The sequence below is a fragment of the Bidens hawaiensis genome, unplaced genomic scaffold (genome assembly GCF_021521415.1).
Source record: "Bidens hawaiensis isolate Kalapana, Puna unplaced genomic scaffold, B.hawaiensis_p1.1 tig00008996_1, whole genome shotgun sequence".
NCBI lineage: Eukaryota > Viridiplantae > Streptophyta > Magnoliopsida > Asterales > Asteraceae > Bidens > Bidens hawaiensis.
In genome coordinates this window covers 37,280-59,227 of record NW_027504982.1, presented here as the reverse complement: position 1 = coordinate 59,227, position 21,948 = coordinate 37,280, and the positions used below count along the sequence as shown (strand labels likewise).

At 39.0% G+C, this 21,948-nt stretch overlaps 1 protein-coding gene, 1 long non-coding RNA gene and 1 other non-coding gene across 3 annotated transcripts; 1 reads left to right on the top strand and 2 right to left on the bottom strand.

Moving 5' to 3' along the window:
• Positions 1-1,565: 1,565 nt before the first annotated feature.
• Positions 1,566-5,177, bottom strand: LOC143609691 (glyceraldehyde-3-phosphate dehydrogenase, cytosolic-like). The gene is made up of 10 exons (XM_077084380.1): positions 5,112-5,177; positions 3,986-4,086; positions 3,042-3,157; positions 2,851-2,950; positions 2,615-2,761; positions 2,448-2,508; positions 2,252-2,349; positions 2,030-2,172; positions 1,757-1,930; positions 1,566-1,655 (listed from the first exon to the last, which is right to left on the bottom strand). Exons 2-10 carry the CDS (start codon positions 3,986-3,988, stop codon positions 1,607-1,609), a joined length of 891 nt encoding a protein of 296 aa, XP_076940495.1. The 5' UTR covers positions 3,989-4,086; positions 5,112-5,177; the 3' UTR covers positions 1,566-1,606.
• A 3,707-nt stretch (positions 5,178-8,884) lies between these two features.
• On the top strand, positions 8,885-18,645 carry LOC143609678 (uncharacterized). The gene is made up of 3 exons (XR_013149458.1): positions 8,885-8,951; positions 9,219-9,307; positions 18,466-18,645. It is a non-coding gene; the product is annotated as an uncharacterized LOC143609678 (long non-coding RNA).
• Positions 18,646-21,495: 2,850 nt separating this feature from the next.
• On the bottom strand, positions 21,496-21,567 carry TRNAW-CCA (transfer RNA tryptophan (anticodon CCA)). Its single transcript has one exon. It is a non-coding gene; the product is annotated as a tRNA-Trp (tRNA).
• Positions 21,568-21,948: the final 381 nt, after the last annotated feature.

Below are 21,948 nucleotides of genomic sequence, written 5' to 3'. Positions count from 1 at the left end.
TGAAGAACATGAAAAAATACGGGCCGGACCGAATTGGCTTGATAGGTTAGAACATTTTTCCTCCGAAACTGTTTTATAACTGGAACTAGGTTAGAACATTTTTCCTCCGAAACTGTTTTATAACTGGAACTAGTTTTTTACAAATCGGGTTTGATTTACCTGTCGGACAACGTGGTTTGGTTTATAAATCACCCACAACTCTATGGTTTGTGGGTGTAGTTCGATGAGGTGGCAGGAAGGAGATTCACTTGAGCTGAGAAAACTTTGAAAACTCATTCTCAATCACATATTTTTAATTAAAGTTTGAATGTTATGGTCCACAATTAAAGTTAATAAAAATATAAAAGTAAAGTTACTTTTTCTCTCTCGTAAAAAATATGTTTAAAAGTTAAAAAAAATGTAAAAAAATAGCGAAACAAATTTTTTTCTTCGATGTTTTGTATTAAATGTAACTGCAACAACAGATGTTTTACATTAAAAAACGATATTATTATATACAGGCAATTATAATTTATTTAATGGGGATTTGTAAAGGTTTGATATTATGGAAAAAAGTGGGGTCTTGAAAAAAAGTTTGGAACCTAATGTGTGCTGCTGATGTGTCGTTTCGCAAAGATCGGAGAATGCTAAAATGAACCTGGTGAAGCGGTCGTGGGAATGCTCATGGTTACTGTGCCAGGGGAAGTGAAGTCCACTGAAATATTCGGCCAAGTCTACGAACTATTTATGAGTGTGCGATCCAGTTTTAAGTCTTGTCCGCCTATTGTATTAGGTGCTCGATGAACTGCTTAGCATAATGGTGTAGTTTTTGAAACTTGGATGATGACTAAAATATTGCTTAGCATAATGGTGTATTGGTGTAGGTTTTGTAACTTGGATGATGATTAATAAAACGCTTAATGTTGATGTTGAAGTTGAAGTTCATAGAGGCTGCCAAGCCAAGCTTAGCTTTGGTTTCACCATTTCTTGAAACTCAGTGGCTTTTGGCTAAACCTTATAGCAAGAACTCAATCATTGACTTTGGAGGTGGTGTGGTTGTAGAGGTATACACCAAGACGAAGAAGAGGAAAAGTTCATCTTCTGAATTGACAACAATTCGTAAAGAAACTCGCTTTCACCTTGACTCTCCTATAAAGTGACCGGTTTTGACTTAAAGCCGTTTTGACCTTAATTTGCACCCGTTTTGCCATGCATATAAGCATATTAAGCGAGATAAGTTTAAAGATAATGCTTTTTGACCTTAATATGTTTCTTTTCAACAGATCACTTGTTTGCGCCCGTTTTGTCATGCATATTAAGCAACATAAGTTTAAAGATAATACAATCAATCATTAACCAGGCTATATCATATCATATATGTTGTGCAATCGAATACAATTGGGAAAGGTTTTTAACTAAGAAAGCAAAGTGCTCGTAAAAAGAAACCAGAAACAACCAAAAACGAGCCTACATGTACCAAAATATGTAGCACTGAAAACATCTCATCTCATAATAAGATTCTTTTTATTCAAACTCAAAAGAAAAGCCAACACATAGCCGGGTCAAATAGCACGAAACAATTCACCAGCCGGGTCAAATAGCACGAAACAATTCACCTATCCAGCGCTTAGGCTTGCACAGATGCAATGTGGCGAATCAAATCAATAACACGGGAGCTGAAAAAAACAAGATTAATATACTGACCCGTAACGAACAATGTATGTTAATTGTTAAAAAAGTAAACGATACATAATCAGAATGAGTAAAAAGAAAGTACCTGTATCCCCACTCGTTGTCATACCCTGAGACGAGTTTCAAGAAGTTCTCATTCAAAGCAATTCCGGCCTTGGCATCAAAGATGCTTGACCTGCTGTCACCAACAAAGTCGGTTGATACAAGATCTTCATCGGTGTATCCCAAAATGCCCTTGAGTTTGCCTTCTGATTCCTCCCTGTATCACAAGTTATTTCACAACATTAGCAAAATTCAATGTATCAAACTTAATAGGAATAATAATATTAATATTAATATGAAGTTGCTCAAAATTTACTTGATGGCAGCCTTGACCTGCTCATAAGTAGCAGCCTTCTCAATTCTCACAGTCAAATCAACAACAGAGACATCAACAGTTGGTACACGGAAAGCCATACCGGTTAACTTGCCATTAAGAGCGGGCAAAACTTTGCCAACAGCCTATTAACAGTAATAAAAGGTTAGAAAAGCCAATAAAATAATAAACACAATAAATTATCAAAGCTATATTAATAATTACCTTGGCAGCTCCAGTGCTGCTGGGAATAATGTTGAAGGAAGCAGCTCTTCCACCTCTCCAGTCCTTCATTGATGGACCATCAACAGTCTTTTGGGTGGCTAAAATGATTTAACAATAATACCCAACCGTTTACGTTTAACTCATAATATATTATTAAACTGAGTAGTTTAATTAACTAACTTAAAAGCTACATTACCGGTCATGGCATGAACAGTTGTCATAAGACCCTCAACAATGCCAAACCTATCGTTAATCACCTGAAATCGTTACAAAAAACGTATGTATAAACACAACTCATACAACAGCAAACAGTGAAAGTTGTACGCATAATATCGAATAAGGGTAATTATAATAGTATAATACCTTAGCTAAAGGAGCAAGGCAGTTGGTTGTGCAGCTAGCATTTGAAACAATGTCAAGATCGGGTGTGTATTCGTGCTCGTTGACACCAACAACAAACATGGGAGCATTGGCACTAGGAGCAGAGATAACAACCTTTTTGGCACCACCCTGAACATATAAAACCGATTGCAAAATAAGCAAACATAATAGAACTTTCAACTAAAAATCAATAGTAATTAGTATAAATCCAATCAGACCTTCAAGTGAGCAGCAGCCTTGTCCTTGTCTGTGAAGACACCAGTGGACTCGACCACGAAGTCAGCTCCGGCTGCGCCCCATGGGATCTCTTCTGGATTCCTATTAATACAAAAGAAACAAAAAGTCTGATTAATTGAAGGGGAAAAAGATATATTAACAGTGATTCTTAGTGTGCTGAAACGGATTTTACCTGAAGCCAAAGACGCTAACAGGCTTCTCACCGAAGAGAAGAGTCTTCTCGTCCTTAACCTTAAGTTCATGATGTTTCCATTGGCCGTGAACAGTGTCATACTTGAACATGTATGTCTGCAAGAAAATAAACTCATAAATCACTGCACACGGATAAAACCAGACACTAACAATGGATCATTTGCACTGGACAAATGGATCATTTGAACTGAACAAATAGATCTCATAATAATATACTATTTGATTTAATGTTATCACATTCTAAATGAATCCAAGTACATGTTAAGCAAACAAACAGAGATTAAAAGATCGATTAGAACAATAGAACAAGGATCTATAATCACCAGCCAGATTATAACAGCAATCAGTATAGAAATCATTTAAATATAAAAATATAGATCCAAAACTATATAAACCCTGGTATCATAACAATATCAAATCAGACGGAGAGATGTAGTCAGTAGAGACAAAACGAATCATAAACGGTAATCATTTACAATTTACCAATAGCATTGTATAATTCACCGATCAAATTAAAACAGTAAATCAGTAATCATTGCAACTATCATTTGCATATTAATTACAGATCTGAAACTATATAAACACTAGCATCATAACAATGAACAATACAAAATCACACAAACTTAAATGTAATCTGTAAATCACACTATCGGTTTACAAATCACACTTGAATTACAAATCACATTGTGTAGTTCACCGATCAGACTCTACCAATAACCACTTAAACAGCATAACAATCATTCATAATTTCACACTTAAACAGCATAACAATCATTCATAATTTCACACAGTAACTACAGATCTACAACTATACAAACCCTGGCATCAAAATATCACACACAGCAATAACTATACCAACCAATTAAACAGTAACAATAGATCTAACACAATACAATCCTAGCATCATGAAATCACAGACAGTACCATGTAATCAGTAGAGATAAACGGATCGTTAACAGCAACAAGCTCGATATCATCTCTCTGAAGTGCAACTCTAGCAACGAGACGTCCGATTCTTCCAAATCCTGCAGCATTTTAATCAGTTCTAACGAGTCAGTAAACACGAACCGAAAAACAGAACAAACTATTGCAATTTAACCGCTAAATCAGTAAACAGCACGCAACACGAACTCACAAACTCAAAAAACAGATGAAATAACAGAATATTCCTTATCCTACAACGTATCAGTCAGATCTAACAATTAAGTAAACAAAAACGAAACACAAGCTCAAAATCAGATTAAACTGTTACAATTTGCCGCCAAATCAGTCAACAAAACACAACACAAACTCATTAACATTTAAAATTTATAACAAATTAACAGTAACCTGCAACTTATCATTCAGATCTAACAAATCAGTAAGCAAAATCGGAGCATCACCAAAACTACTACAAATCAACTAGTGAACATATAAAACGAACTCAAAACAGATCAAACTGTTACAATTAAACCGCTAAATCAGTAACAAATCGCAACACAAGCTCACAAACTCAAAAACAGTTCAAAACTAACCGATTCTTACTAATAGTAAAACAGATCACTAAGATCTAACGAATAAGTAAACTAAAACGAAAGCAAGTAACACGAAAACAGTAACAGATCAAACTAATTACAATTTAACCGGTAAAGCAACAAACAGATGAAAATTAACGGAAGATTCCTAATCCTAACACGCATCAGTCAGATCTAACGCATCAGTAAACTAAAACGCGAACACAACACGAACTCACAAACTCAAAAACAGTTCAAAATTAACGGAATTTTCCTAATTCTTCAACATATCAGTCAGATCTAACGAATTCAGTAACATATAACTTAAACACAGCTGAAAATTAACGGAATATTGCTAATCCTACAACATATCAGTCAGATCTAACGAATTCAGTTACAATAACGCAGCACAAACTCACGTACTCAAAAACAGTTCCAAATTAACGGAATATTCCTCATCGTAAAACATATCAGTTCAAAATTAACGGAATATTCCTTATCTTAAAACATATCAGTCAGATCTAACGAGCTCAGTAACAGATTAACGGAAACCGTACCGTTGATTCCGATCTTAATCTTCTTATCAGTTGCTGCAAAATGAAATTAAGCATACATAAAATCAATACATCAATTGAATAATATAATAATAAACTATAATAATAAATATTATATTATATTAAAGTTGTTTACCCATGGCGAATGGTAGAGAGTAAAAAGAGAATGACTATTTGGTTTAGTTGGAGAAAATGAGTGTGAGAATTAGGTGGGTAGGTGTTGGTGGTATTTATAGGTACGGCTGGCGGAGTAAACGAAGACGTTGGCTGACGTAAGCGGTTTATTATTATTATTAATTATTATTGTTATTATTATTATTTTATTATTGTCTTGGAGAGAAAGAAATGGAGGTTTATTTTTGGAGATAAATATTATAGTGAGTTTTCAAATGAAGCCGTTGTAATACTTTTCATTATAATATTATTTTTATATTTTTATATTATTGAGATTTTTTTTAATGGCAAAGATTTTATAAAAAAAACCTGAATGGTAAGAAACTAGACAGCATGAGGAGGAGATACAAACCGGTTTATAATCGGTTTCGGTTCGAGTTAAAACAAGTTTTTTTTACCAGGTTATGATAGGTTTCGGTTCGGGTTGTAATACTTTTTCATTATATAATGTTTTTATATTTGTATATTGGGATGTTATATACAAGAGGTGCACAAACCAGTTCAGGTTGAAACTAGTTTGGTTTGGTTAGCAAAAGTTAAAATCGGTTTATGATCGGTTTCGGTTCGGGTTGAAACCGGTTTCTTGACCAGGTTATAATCGGTTTCGGTTCGGGTTTTGTGGAGAAATTTACAAACCTGTTGCAAACCTACGGTTTCACTCGGTTCCAAATTGGTTTCTACATAATCGGTTTTGGTTTAATTTTCTGGTATGTTCGGTTAATCGGGTTAATATACCATCCTTATGTTGTTTGTACAGATGTATACTATAGGCTTATACAACTCGTGTAGAGATTGTGTGCTTGACATATGTACAACTCATGAGAAATTATTATGTTCACAATGTACATAAATTATTATGTTCACGTTTTGAAATCCACTTTAGACTCTAAAAAGATTTAGGGGTGTTAGGGGTGTTTTGACTGAGCTTTTTAAAACTGCTTATTTAATTTTTGTAAAGTAAAAGATATTTGGTAAACTTTAATTCAAAGCTTGAGCTTCAAATTGGATATTTTCAAATTTGTTTTTGATTTCAAAAAACAAATAAACAATTTTAAAAAGCTCAGTCAAACACCCCATAGACAAACCTTTCAAATAGTAACCTTAATATAATTATCAAACGTCTAAAGACACTAAAAATAAAATTACAAAATATATGTAATCGTTGGAACTAAATTCGATTTTACAGGTCCATATAAATTCGGTATTTTCAATAGGTCCCAAAAACTTGTAATCATACAAGAATAATAGTATAAAGTATACACTATGATTTTATAAAGTTGGACATAATTGATATTTTTCTTTTTTGCCGGTCATCCACCATAAAGCTTACCTTTGTTCACAACAAAGGCATGAGGAAATTCTCAAAATATTCTTTTTGCAAAAAGAAATTTCGTTTTTGTCACAACAAATCAAAAGTCTCATAAATGTTTTCTTCAAACACGTTGCCCTCCAACTAAATGACGTCTGCTGCCCCAAACAGGTTGTCTCATACAAGTTTAGTGAACAAGCAAGTCTACCAATCAAGTTTGTAAAAATGTCATCCCGATAAATTGCCGAACAAAACAAGTCGTCCCGACGATCTTGTTAAAGAAATAGGTCGCCCTGGCGAATTTTTATTGAACAAATAGGTCATCCCTTAAGTTATTAATAGCACATGTGTCTACTCATTGGTCCTACAAACACATTGTCTTGCCTTATAAACATGTCCCTGACAACTGAACTTTATGGGAACATAAACGAAATCTTTATATAAAGAGATATTTTAGGAATTTTTTCAAAGTAAATTATAGAAAAAATATTAGATATTATTGTCAAATTTGTGGAAAAGAAAAGAGGGACCATGACATTTGACTTCATTTTACTCAATAATGCATTTATAATAAAATTAGCCAATAAAAGAAGTTTACTTTTATTTATATTTATTTATTTATTTTAAAGAATATTATAATGAATAAATAACTCAAATAATTTGTGGCGCATGCTCTTCACAACTTTATGTTGTGATTAGGATTATGAAAGTGGTGATCTAATTTAGTTAGATTAGTGGCTAATACGTTAAGCTTTCATAGTCATTGTAAAGTTTAATAAAGTTAAAAAAGTGACATAACCATCATATATATTGCGTACATATACTAAATGTTTGTATGTGGTTACCAGTTACTCTTAAGTTTTGGCTCTAATATTTTGCTAATTTTCAGTTTAACGAAAGTTGTCGTTCTAGAAACAGGAAAAGAAACTAAAACCAAAGTTCTCAACTGTGGGAATTATCAACAAGGGTTGAATAATTTTTTAGAAAATTGGTTTTAAATAATTTCAATTATGTTTTGTTGGCAAATAACAGTCTCAACTTAACACTTGGCTAGCGACGGTCCCAACTAAAAGTTTTTACAGCGACTAACAGATGGTTAACTCCATTAGTCTATTGATTGCATGGCACCTCTAGCGGACTGTTGGGAAAAAAATACACTTTTAATTGGGACTTTTACTTGCCAATAGAATATAGTTGATGTTATTTAAAACCTATTTTCTTAAAAAGAAACAGACGATTATTGCCACGTAATGCTTTCACATAAATGTTTATTGATAACTAGGCGTGCCACGCAAACATAGACTAACGGATGATTAACCCCGTTAGTCGCTGACACATTTAATTGAGACCGTCACCAGCCAACAGTAAAGTTGAAATTGCGATTTGCCAATAAAACATAGCTATGATTTTTTTAAAGTCAATATTCTTAATTTGGATATGAAAGTCAAATAAAAAGAAAAATGAGAAGTCAAATGCTCACATATCAAAAGGCAAGACTGGAGTTGTGGACGAGAATAGTAGTAGTTGGACATATTCCTATAAACCGGCGTGAAATTTGACATCATCGAAAAGCTAATAATTTCATTTTTTAAATATTTCTATATCAAACTTTTAAAATTATTTTGCCTTATAAAAATTACGAAAAAAATATGTGGTTGTGATTTTATAATTTAAACGAGATTTGTAACGATGTAGTTAAAATAACCCTGTAGTCGTGTTACTTATAGCGTACAATTGTTTTCTTATTGTAAGGTTTTAAAAAAGTATGTTTAGTGCTCATTATGCAGAATATCTTTAAATAAAATCATATTAAAAACACGATAACGTGTGAATAAATACAAATGAAGATGGATTAATAGACAAGTTACTTGAAATTTATTTCGCAACATGTACGTAACATGTTATGCGTAAATTCATTGACATTTCAAAATAATCGTAATAAGTATTGTTAAGAGGTTTGAATTATTAATCCGTTAAAGACTCCATCTCACAATGTTTACATATATATATATATATAATGTATTTATTTTATGTTGTAGTTTATAAAATAAAAAACAACATAACTAGCAATCAGGTGTATATTGTTTTCATCAATTTTTCTCTAGACATGTCTAGAGGTTTTCCATTAGTTTCAAAGGGAGAAAATACAATTCGTATATGAATTGAATTCCATGAATCTAGATTGATGTACATTTATGACTACCGAAACAATTCAACTTTTGTGCACTTTTAGTGATGGCTAAAGATTATAAATACAAGGAAACAATCATAATTTTTTTTGGAAAAAAAAGAAGTTTTAGAAGTTTAATCTTTTATTTTGTCACTACAAAATGTCTTGGCGGAGATGGGTAAAACCCGAGGTAACTTTTTCGTTATTATTATTATTATTATTGTTTTTGTTTTTGTTTTTCGTTTAATGTTTAGACGGTCCTAACATAGGAATCACTTGCTTTTTTCATTTGTTGACCGACCTATTTAACCGTATGAATCGTCGCCTTGTCGGTTTGGCTTTTGTTCTGGTTTCAAAAGATCGTGCAATATTTTATGATTTTATTTTCTTTTAATTTTCAATAGTTTCATCATTTATATGCATAAAATTTATGATAAAAAGTGTATTTCTTGTATAGGTCTACCCCTTAATGGTACCAATTGTTGGAGTTATTGGACTGATGGCTACACAACTTGTACGTAACATATCCACCAATCCTGACGTGAGGTGAAGAGGTAGGTCCCAGCAGAGCCCAGTTGGACCCGCAAGACTCACCTTGAAGAGGGACGTCTGCGCAACGACCAACTGCTTCCGCAGGACCCACCATGCTCAGAGATGAAGACCTTACGCGCAGTACGCCAGCTGTTCCCGCAGGGAAAGCCTCCCAATGGTAAAGTACCCCGCTTGTTCCCACAGCTGCGGATACAAGCCATCAGGGAAGGCTACCCGCACTGATAGCAAGGCTACACGCACAAGGCACTAACTCTTGATACTTCAGTAATGTCACCTGAAGGAATGAGCAAGGCATGAATACTCCCGCCCAAATGAGCCAGTCCATATGCTTCTGGAAGATCTTTTGTACTATACCTGCCAAGGTATGGGCAAAACAGACGATCTGACCAAAACAGCCCATGAACCAATCACAGGGTGACAGCTCACCGACAACAGTACGAGGAGGAGCACCCTCTAGTACTGTTTGTCACTATTAGCCGCTGCCTACTCACCAACCCTTACTATGGGACGTGCGTAGCCTACAGTTGGTGGAACAGTGCATAGCCGGCAGTAAAGGAACAGTATACAGCCGGCCTTGTCACTATCGGCCGCAGCCTATCCACCAACCAGCATGGCTTGTGCGTAGCCCACTATTGGTAGAACAGGAATACTATTCAGCCGGCTGTACCTTCTTGGAAACCTACCTTCGGCTATAAATACTCCAACACCTTGGAATGGTAAGGACATCATCATCTGATATCTCATTATCTTCTCTAGCAATCTCTTAATATACACTTATATTCAGAGCAATCTAGTCTGATTCTCACGCCGGAGGGTGGTCACAAGGAGGAACCCCCCCTTCTCAGTGACGAGCTTACGGTGTCTGTTTTGCAGGTCACCTGAAGAACAACTTTCTTTGCTGGACCTCATCCTCGTGGGAAACATCTATATAACCCCCAGATTATCCGTAATCTGCCCGGGGTCACTTAGTATTTCTTCATTGGAGCCATCCGTGCATAAAAGCTAGAACTAATTCTTAGTTTTTTCAAAGTTTCTGAAGAAATGGTTAACGTTACTCCGGTCCCAAAGCCAGTAAGGGACCAAGAAACCTCGGTAACCACAACCGGTTACCCATCTCTGAGCATGGTGGGTAAGGGTGACAGCTCACCGACAACAGTACGAGGAGGAGCACCCTCTAGTACTGTTTGTCACTATTATCTTCTCTAGCAATCTCTTAATATAGATGTTTCCCACGAGGATGAGGTCCAGCAAAGAAAGTTGTTCTTCAGGTGACCTAAGTGCAAGTGACGGTCTGAGCGGTTATACAAATTTTATGAACACTACCCCGGTTACCCAAGCCGGGACAAGTGCAGTAAACATTATTTCACTGGGGTTCACTGATGCCCTGTTGGAGAAACGGACGAGGGTCCCTCGCCAAACACTCGATCAAGTTAAGGCGTGGGCCGAAGCACGTCAGAAAGAGTTCCAAGCTGAGTTGGATGAACGCTTGCGTTCACTTCAACAGGCTGACGAATTCGGCAGTACTCGCCAACATCTCAACATGAACAGTGAGTGCGAGTACTCGGACGATGAGCGGGAAGAATCCGATACCGACGCAAACCCTCGCCATAAGGCAAAAGGGAAGCGTAAGGAAACGGACTTCCAACCGACAAGGAATTTTGGAGAAACCTTTAAACCAACGAACGCGGGGAGAAACCCACGTGACTTCTCCAAAACCTTTAGACCAACTGCTGCAAATGCAGGAAAGTCCAAGTTTGCAAGGGACATTGCGGAAGCAATCGCCCCGAAAAGTGCCAAACAAATATCCAACATCGGCACTTATGATGGTCTATCCGACCCAGACGACCACTTGAACAGATTTATTACGGGGGCAACCGTCAGTAACTGGACGGAACCCACGTGGTGTTATATGTTCCAGATGACTCTGGTTGGAGCGGCCAGGGCATGGTTCGATCGTTTACCGGTCCACCACATCTATGATTGGGCGGACTTTCAGAACAAGTTCAGCCAACACTTCAGCCAACAGAGGAAATATACTGAAGAACAGTGGACGATCCTCAACTGCGTTAGAGAGGAGGATGAATCTTTACTAGACTTCATCACTCGCTTCAACTCCAAAAAGCTGAGTCTGGGCAACATAAGTGAAGATCTTGTTCGTGCCGCTTTCATCCAGGGCGCCGAATACCCAGAGCTTATCCGCACATTGACGGGTAAGGACGGCATGCCATCCACATGGGATGCCATCATGACGGCGGCCAAGCGCTTTGCCGAGACGGAGAAGCAACTGGGAAGGGATCTTCCCCAGAGTACATGTAACACCCCGACCGATGGCGGATTATACATCGGGGCGCCACGTATTGTTTCATTACTCGCGACACTATTTGGGTGTCAATATTTAATAAATACATTTCCTTGCGCACGCGCAGAACATGACATAAAGTAACATAAATCATATCATAACTTAAAATATTCAAATAACATAATATGTCTTGTTACATTTTAATCTAGGTCCAAACAAAAAGAAAACATCCTACGCGTCCAAGAGATTCCCAAAAGCTGCTACAGCAAACCTGAACATGTGTTAAAATAAAACGTCAACACTTGCGTGTCGGTGAGAAATCAAGTTTAATAGATATAAATAGATAACAATGTCTGTGCGCATCATGTGTATAACTGGTGTTCAACAAGGGTGTAATCAGATTGTGATCAAGCCTTAGATCATAGCTCATAGTTCAATCCGTGCTCCCAATTGAGCACAAAAACAAGAAAACTGTGCAAGTGTAAACAAAAGAGAAATCATAAACGATAGTTCTCCCGTGTTCATCTAATGGATCCATGAAAACTGCGGAATAGGCCGACAAGACGGTTGATGATCCACACATACAAATAAACAACCAAGTCTACGTCCATAACACATGGGGTTTTGCGCGACAAAAGTTCATAAACAAGTTTAAGACTCAAGTTTGTACGAACACATGAACATCCCAAAACATTAAAAATAAAAAGGGATTAGGTACGAGATTACTCACATGTAAACGGTGCGTTGAAAGATAATGCAAGAACCAACTTTTAAATAAGCACAAGTTAACCTATAAATAAGAGGTTATTGGTTTAACGATTGGTTTTTATGTCTTGAATATATGTAAGTTACTTAAACAAAATATATATATTTACCGAGATCTGGGCAGAACAGAAGAGAAGACGGAGGCAAGAGAGTGGAGGCGGCTGAGGAATTAGGGCAGAGAGCAAAGGGAGAGAGATATGGGGAGTGTTTAAGTGTAGTGTGTGTAGTGTTAAGAAAATAGCTATATATTTATAGGCAAACCCTAGGGAACACAATCCCTAGAAAAGAGGAAAAGATCTTATTAAATCAAGCAAAAGATATTAAAAAGCATAAGAATCCAAAAGCAAAAGATATGGAAAGATATGCCGGCAGCTGCAGGGGAACAGGAAAAAGGGCTGACAGGTTACAGAATAAAGCATGGGAGGAGTCAGAGAAAACACTGTTCAATACATGCAAAAGAAGATTTCAAAAGATTATGTCAGTCACTTTTTCTGTCAACCAATAGGATTGGTGCGCATGCTGCGCCGAAAGTGGCTTTTCGGACAGATGTCGGAACTGACCTAAAGCGCTCAAACAAAAGATAAGATATAATCACAAAAGAATACTGGCAGACCTAAACAGAAGAAAAGACTTAAGGTCTAGCGCGAGAAGATACTAGCGCGCGCGCGAGGGCGAAGGCAGACAGAACAACCTTAGCGCGTCGCGGGAAGAACTAAAATCCTTAGCGCGCCTCGGGAAGAACTACCATTCTTAGCGCGTCGCGGGAAGAACTACCATTCTTAGCGCGCTGCGAGAAGAACTACAATTCTTAGCGCGTCGCGGGAAGAACTACCGTTCTTAGCGCGCTGCGAGAAGAGTTCGTCTCGCGTATCGCAGGAACAGCCGGTCATCACGCAGGCTTCCTTGTAAGGAGTCTGGCGCGTGGAGCTGCGCAGACATCCTTAGGCGGGAAGAACCAAAGGACAAGCAAAGAGTTAAGAGAAAGGGGTTCAAGGCTTTAAGGTTAAGCAAAGGGGCGGGACGGCGACAAGAGAGACAAGGGGGCGGGATGGTGACAAGAAAGACAAAAGAGCGGGACGGCGACAAGAGAGAGAAAAGGGCGGGAAGGAATTACTATTAATATTAGTAAGTAATATAAAAGTATTTATATATATAATTTATTAAATGTTAAATTTACAAAGATTAATAATCAAATTTTAAATCATAAAAAGAATCGGATTAGAAAACGGGTACCTGGGTCGGGTCGGATCGGGCAGTTGTCACAGTACACACCTCTACACGCAAAGGACTAGAGAAAACAATGTTCGGATCGCCCGGCAGAACAAAAAGAGGAAGCTAGGTATTTGGCAGTCAAGGGTAAACTTTGACACATCCAGCTCTCACCCTCTTGTTGGCGGAAAAGATAACACACACCCTTCAAGCCGAAAACACCGGTGGACGCCACTCACCAAAAGCGTCACGGAGATATTTGCCACCGAAAAACTACCATGGCCAAAAGCTCCAATGATCCGGCAGTGACCTAATGCGGATCAAAGCAAATCCTGTGACTTCCACGGGACAAAAGGTCATAGTACGGAGGAGTGTACATCCTTGAAGGATATTGTTGAAACATTCGTCAAGGATGGAAGACTTGCACACCTTGTGGCATCAATCAAGAAGGGATGAAGGAATGATAACCGGTACAGAGGCAACGGACGAAAGCCCGTTGACATCAGCATCAACATGGTTCATGGCAACATCAGAGGAAGAAAAAGGCGAGCGACAGAACCATGCGCATGGAAGAAAGCTGAGGTGCGCTTCCCGCGAGTGCCAGGAGGACCCAGCAAAGAAGGCCCTATCGTCATCAAAAGCCAGCTGGGCACTACATCACTTCTCGCACTCTTGCTGACAACGGCGCCTCGTCAACGGTGATGTACAGGCAGTTCTTCGACAAGCTAGATGACGAAGACAAGGAACGCCTGGAAACGATCTACGCCTCGATGGAAGGGTTCGACGGCAGCACAAACACCCCCTGGGTATCCTATCTTTCCCCGTCACTCTTACGGACGGGAATCACTCACGCACAGAAGACGTGGATTTTGTCTTGATGAGGAAGCCACACCACACATACGACATTCTCTTCGGAAGAGACGGGATGGCAAGATTCAACGCCGTGGTATCTTCAGTCCACGGCATGATAGGATGGCCAACAGCTGAGGGTGTAGCGATGATCACCGGCATTCCCCAGGTATGCATCGCATCTGTCTCATCTAAACCCAAACCAAAGATGGCTAAACCAACCATCACCGAACCGGAAACATGGGCCTTCAACGGCAAATACCCTGACCAGGCCGTTACCATTGGCCCAACAGTTGTTGATCCCACACGCACCTTACTCAAACGCTTACTACAGAAAAACGCTGACATCTTCGCGTGGACACCAGCTGACATGACTGGTGTACCCCGAAGTAAGGCAGAGCATAAGCTCAAGTGCGATCCGGCTGTTACGCCAGTCGTACAAAAGCGCAGAGTAATGGGGCCAGAACAAACTAACGCGTGTAGAACCCAAGTCAAGGAACTCCTTGACGCAGGCATCGTACGCGTTAGCAGATATCAAACATGGGTTGCAAATCCCGTTATGGTACCGAAGAATAACAAACAATGGCGCATGTGCATAGATTTCAAGGACTTAAACAAAGCATGCCCAAAGATTGTTATCCGTTACCGGAAATTGATCTTAAGGTGGATTCGTTAGCACCGTTTCGCCTTAAATGCTTCCTGGATGCGTATAAGGGGTACCATCAAATCCACATGGCCGTTGATGATCAGGACAAAACCGCTTTTCGGACGCCCGATGGCACATTTTGTTACCAAATGATGCCATTTGGACTTAAGAATGCCGGGTCCACATACCAACGCCTGATGGACAACCAGTTTCATGCCCAAATTGGGAGGAACTTGGAAGTCTACATGGATGACTTGGTCATCAAAAGCCCTGACGCAGAAGCGATGTTGAAAGACATCGAAGAAACTTTCAACACGCTCAGGAAGATAAACATGAAGCTCAACCCGAGCAAGTGTGCCTTTGGAATGGAAGAAGGGAAGTTCTTGGGGGTCATCATCACTAAAGATGGCTTCAGAGCGAACCCTGAAAAGGTCGAAGCCATTATCAAAATGGAATCACCTACTACCATCAAACAGGCTCAGACACTGAATGGACGACTAGTCGCACTTAATCGCTTTTTGGCAAACCATGCGGATAAGTCGTTTCCTTTCGTGTCAACGTTGAGAAACTGTTTAAAGAAAACGCACTTCCGCTGGACACCAGAAGCGGAAGCAGCTTTTCAGGAGATTCAGTCACGCTTGATCGAACTCCCAATGCTCACAGCACCAAAAGCGGGGGAGGAGTTAATCCTATACCTTTCCGCAACAGATAGAGCAACCGGGGCGGTCCTGCTAGTTGAACGTAAAAGCATCCAGATGCCAATCTATTATGTCGGCCGTATCCTAACAGACGTAGAAACCCGGTACTCTACCCTCGAAAAATTAGTCTTAGCACTTATACATGCTTCACGCAGGTTAAGACGATATTTCCAGGGTCACCCAATCACCATTCTCTCCAACTTCAAACTTGCAAACGTTCTACGCAAACCCGAGTTATCGGGACGCCTAGCCAAATGGGCAATTGAGTTGGGGGAATACGCGATAAAGTATAAGCCAAGACCAGCCATAAAAGGCCAGGTTTTGGCCGACTTTATTGCGGAAGTGCCTGCATCGCGGGAAAAGAGTGCCAGGAAGAGGCTCAACTCTCTTCAGCACAGGACATCAATGATGTCTGGCGACTCTACACTGATGGAGCAGCCAGTAACGAGGGTTCAGGCGCAGGGCTGAAACTAACAAACCCAGCAGGCCAAGAATACACTTACGCTATTCGACTGGATTTTCCAAGTACGAATAACGAAGCCGAGTATGAAGCATTCTTGGCCGGGCTGAGAATTGCGCGTAAGATGGGAGTGAAACACTTGGAAGCCCACGTGGATTCCATGTTAGTAGCCAACCAAATCAACGGGACGTACACGGCCGTGAACGACACAATGGCCCTGTACCTCGCACAAGCAAAAACCCTTATGCGCGATTTTAATGTTTGCAAAGTCATACATGTCAAGCGTAGTGAAAACAAATCTGCGGATGCGTTAAGCAAGCTGGCAACAGCTGTTGAAAGGACGCGTGCCATTAATTTCGCGGCCACGCGCCCGAAAATTTGCGCCCACGCGCCTGAAAAAGCGTCTGGAATGACCATATACTGTCACGTCGCCATAACTTCCTGCACGTCCTGACACTGTCAGAAGAAACCGTCGGACGACGTTTCAATAGTTTGGACTGTTCTTATCCTTTCACCAACTCTTCGAATTTCAAAATTTCAAAAAGATTCAAAAGTAAGCGGGAAAATACCCCTTACCTTGGCAACCAAGTAACTATAAGACAGGTGCGGGTACAGTGTTAAGGCAAAACCCTTCACATACTTAGCACCCGCAGGGAATTGACGCCAGGAATACCTTGGAAGTAACCGTAAGACGAGTGCGGGTACAGTATCAAGGCAAAACCCTTCACATACTTAGCGCTCCGCAGGGAATTCAAACCAAGAAGGATCTTCTGGGCCATGCTTGCGGAAACGGGAATAACATCCCCGCATAGCGGGAACGTCGAGAACTATATTGTTTGAAACTCCAAGATGGAATTGGTGGTTTTAACATAATTGATCACTATGTTCAAAACTACCAAAACCCCATGGAGAATCCACACAAGTGGGACTCAACGTTCCTGACTTGCGAGGAGGTTACAGACCTACCCGCTTCATACCCAAAGATCAAGCAGAAAAGTCGGGAATTTCTGCGTGACATTAGGAAAACCGCGGGAAGAATCCCCACGGAAAACCTTAAAACTAAAAACCCTTTTCAAAACCCCTTGCTAAAGTCCAAAAGTTCACCTCACTTATTAATAATTCATGAGAAGAACATTGGACTGGGGGGACTTGAAGAGGTAGGTCCCAGCAGAGCCCAGTTGGACCCGCAAGACTCACCTTGAAGAGGGACGTCTGCGCAACGACCAACTGCTTCCGCAGGACCCACCATGCTCAGAGATGAAGACCTTACGCGCAGTACGCCAGCTGTTCCCGCAGGGAAAGCCTCCCAATGGTAAACTACCCCGCTTGTTCCCGCAGCTGCGGATACAAGCCATCAGGGAAGGCTACCCGCACTGATAGCAAGGCTACACGCACAAGGCACTAACTCTTGATACTTCAGTAATGTCACCTGAAGGAATGAGCAAGGCATGAATACTCCCGCCCAAATGAGCCAGTCCATATGCTTCTGGAAGATCTTTTGTACTATACCTGCCAAGGTATGGGCAAAACAGACGATCTGACCAAAACAGCCCATGAACCAATCACAGGGTGACAGCTCACCGACAACAGTACGAGGAGGAGCACCCTCTAGTACTGTTTGTCACTATTAGCCGCTGCCTACTCACCAACCCTTACTATGGGACGTGCGTAGCCTACAGTTGGTGGAACAGTGCATAGCCGGCAGTAAAGGAACAGTATACAGCCGGCCTTGTCACTATCGGCCGCAGCCTATCCACCAACCAGCATAGCTTGTGCGTAGCCCACTGTTGGTAGAACAGGAATACTATTCAGCCGGCTGTACCTTCTTGGAAACCTACCTTCGGCTATAAATACTCCAACACCTTGGAATGGTAAGGATATCATCATCTGATATCTCATTATCTTCTCTAGCAATCTCTTAATATACACTTATATTCAGAGCAATCTAGTCTGATTCTCACGCCGGAGGGTGGTCACAAGGAGGAACCCCCCCTTCTCAGTGACGAGCTTACGGTGTCTGTTTTGCAGGTCACCTGAAGAACAACTTTCTTTGCTGGACCTCATCCTCGTGGGAAACATCTATATAACCCCCAGATTATCCGTAATCTGCCCGGGGTCACTTAGTGTTTCTTCATGAGGTAAAACTTTTAACTACAGATTTAAGATACTGGTCAAACAAAAAGCATCTAATAACAATTTATTACTAAATTATGTTCCGGGTTTTAGGGTTACAAAAGAAAATAGAGCCGCAGGGATTTTGGAGAACCATGCCGAGGGTGAAAACTACGCAGAACATAGATTAAGAAAGTTTGTTCGAGGTCGTACCTCTCAGATCATGCCATCAATCAATGATTATTTTACTCGAGAATAATGTTTTGAAAATCGAAGAAACAGATTGAATCGGTTCATATTGGTTTAATGTAATTTTTCTATTTGATCCTTAGTAGTTAGGAAAGATGTTTTATGTTTTGTATGAATGGATAATTGTTTTAAAAGTGTTTTAAGTTTGATAACATTTAAAGGAGCATATTTATCACATTTTTATTCCTTAGATTAAGTCTCCTAATCTAGTTTTATCTCTATATAAACCCCAATGTAATTATAATCTTTTGTCAGAACTTAATAAGTAAACCTTAGACCTTTGCCGCAGTCGTGGGCGTGGGTCATCTTAAACGAACAATATTATAGCGATGATTTCTTCTTCTTCTTCTTCTTATTTTTTTTTGTTTCTACATGTAATTCATTTGTGCTATTTGTGTGTTGGTTTCCACAGTGTCACTTGATACCTTACATATACATGGTCATTTTAAGTTCTAATACATAAAATAGCACTTAGGTGATGCAAATGTAGATGGAGATCGTGTTGATGATGGTAATGCTGACGAAGATTGTGTTTGATTATGCTAGTGTTGATGTAGATCGTTTTGATGTAGATGAAGGTGATGTTAATCATGTTGATATCTAATTCAGGGGCGAATTTTAGTGAGGGCTCGGTCCACACCCCCCCCCCCACAGTTTTTTTGCGTAATGGTGTAAATTTACCTGTTTTCGCTCGAAAAATTTTTTATGTGGTGTAAATTAACGGTTTTCAACTTAAAATTCGAGTCTGGCCCCCACGTTTATGAATTTTTTAATACATTTTGAGCCCCCCGGACGAACTCGTCCAAGCTTTGCCACTGAGATATATGATACAAGGAATTGGGATTGACTTACTCTTGACATGATTAAATTCTTGGTAGAGAAAGGCATAAAACGAGATATTCGATAAGAGTCTTCACGATAAATATTCTATACATTTTATTACAACTATGTATAGTAGTACTCTATCAAACAGGGAGAAGTGTGATAGAGAATGACTAGTATATTCAAAAGAGGTTGAAAAAGAATGGCTAGTATATCATTATCATAATCATCCTCGTACTTAGTATATCCCACCAATAGCAAAGTTATGGTAGGGTCTGAGGAAGGTAAGATGTAGACAGTCTTACTTCTACCCTATAGAAATAGAGAGACTGCTTCTGGTGAGACCCCCGACTCGATAGTAATTTTGCATCAAGCCTTGAGCATAAGACACATAACACTCAAATCATCAGGAAATCAGCCAATTGGTGCATGTACCCTTGTCTTTCAGCTATCAACGCCACTACATGATGCCTGATTAACCTTCCACCACTTTTAACGTTATTTTCACGAGATTAGTAAAATAATGTCAAAATTAGTGCAATTCACTTTTGTCCCAAAGGTTCACACATATATGCATTATATGCGCGTACTGTAAGCAAGACGATAATAGCTCGTATATATAAAGGTCTATTTCTCCTGGTCACACAAGGCATATAAAAATCTCTGTAACAATGTTACATGTATTTCATGAAATAACAAAATACTTGAAAAGCATTATGTCTAGTAAGTGACAAGTTACATGGACCATAATGCACATGGAGTTGGGACACACAGGTTCCAATAAACCACTTCTCATGACCTTTCCAATACTCTTAAAGACAAATAAATCTATGGCTAGGTTTATTCTTAAAAGGCCAAAACAACATTCCCTTTACATGAGCAAATCTTAAGAAAGGCATGTTTTGAATTCTAGGTGGTGTTATATTTATGGAGGCAACTTTTTTGACATGAACATAAAAGATAAATGTGAAAGAAATAAGGAAGCAAATATATACGATAGGTATGCTTGTAGAACTCATTAGACGCTATCAAATCCGTCGGTTGAAGAGTTACGCGTGCTTGGCCTTAGTTGGGGAATACTCGGCCTAGGCAAGGATGCTTCGAGATTACTCGTTGAGTAATTGGCTAGGCATGTAAACAAACCGGGGATAACTCTTTGGATGCAGTATTAATATTATATTGTGGTACCATTGACTTGGATTGAGAGTTATGCATGCAAATGAATTTAACGAATAGGAATACGAATAGGTTCGTGTTCGTTCCTTTAACTTTAATTGAACACGAACACGGATACATAGTCGAACATGTTTATTTTGTCCATGTTCGTTCATTAAAAAAGGTGCATGTTCGTGCCCGTTCATGTTCGTTCGTTTATAATCTAAATGAAAAGGTTCACGAACGTAAACAAACACAATCAAATAAACTTAAATGAGCATCATTAAACTAACATAAACGAAGACAAACGGAATAAGTTAGCATTCACGTATACAGATTGTATTGGACATGGTTGCGAAAGTCGCCACGTCTAGGCGGGGAGTACTTTGGGATTACTTGTCAAGTACTTGCCAGACCAATTTTTACAACGTTGGTAATGGATGATCACACTGATATATATAATTTAAATGCCTCGGTTTATGTTTATATTTATCCAAATATAACTACTTATCTATTTATTAAAATTTAAGCAAACATAAGTGAACAAACGTTCATGAACACAAACAAACAAGCAAGCAAACAAACAAACATAAACCAACGTTCATTAACATAAATGCACGAATAAAACGCGTGATCATGTTCGTTCTTTAATTAAATAAAAAAAATTATCCATGTCCGTTCGTTTATTAAATAAACGAAAATGAATGAACTTACCGTTAAAAAACTCACGAACATTCAATTTACTAGCCTCACTAATTCTAACCACAAAAACATAAATGTTGAAATCGCATAGGCAACTTTAGTAATACCTTACTTGTATAGTTGTGTGTATATTTTTTTATAACATATTAAAAAGAAGTTATAGCAATAATATTATTTGAAAAATGAGTAAAAATTTTATGGATCGTTTAAGGGATTTGAACCCGACGTGAATCGAACACGCAACCTTCTGATCTGGAGTCAGACGCGCTACCATTGCGCCACGGATCCTTGATGCCTAATGCTTATGATTGTTTATTAATATTATGAAGGCTAACGCTTAAATCTGCTTTGGAAGCTTGTACATCTTGCATTAATTTCTGTACATATGCGACCACTATATATTTATTTTAGTTATATTCTATGCTTTGTTCATCATTGGGATTTAGTTTTTACCTGTTTACTTCATAGTAAAATATGTTGCTTGAGATTGGTTATTTTTATAATAGTTAAGTTATTCTTGGCCGGTTTGAAATTACCCGATTCGGAGCCAGCCAAGATGCATGTTCGGGCTTGGCGGCCGTTTAGAACATGGTTTCGGTCATGGCACAAAATTTATAAATAAAAATTTTGTATACACGCTACTTTTTTAAAGCATTAACAAATTAATTT

Excerpts from the sequence above, each read along its gene's own strand:
- LOC143609691 (XM_077084380.1), bottom strand. Across the intron at positions 2,762-2,850 it reads AGGCTGCTGCTCACTTGAAG|GGTGGTGCCAAAAAGGTTGT; the intron begins GTCTGATTGGAT and ends TTATATGTTCAG. Across the intron at positions 1,656-1,756 it reads GACAACGAGTGGGGATACAG|CTCCCGTGTTATTGATTTGA; the intron begins GTACTTTCTTTT and ends TGTTTTTTTCAG.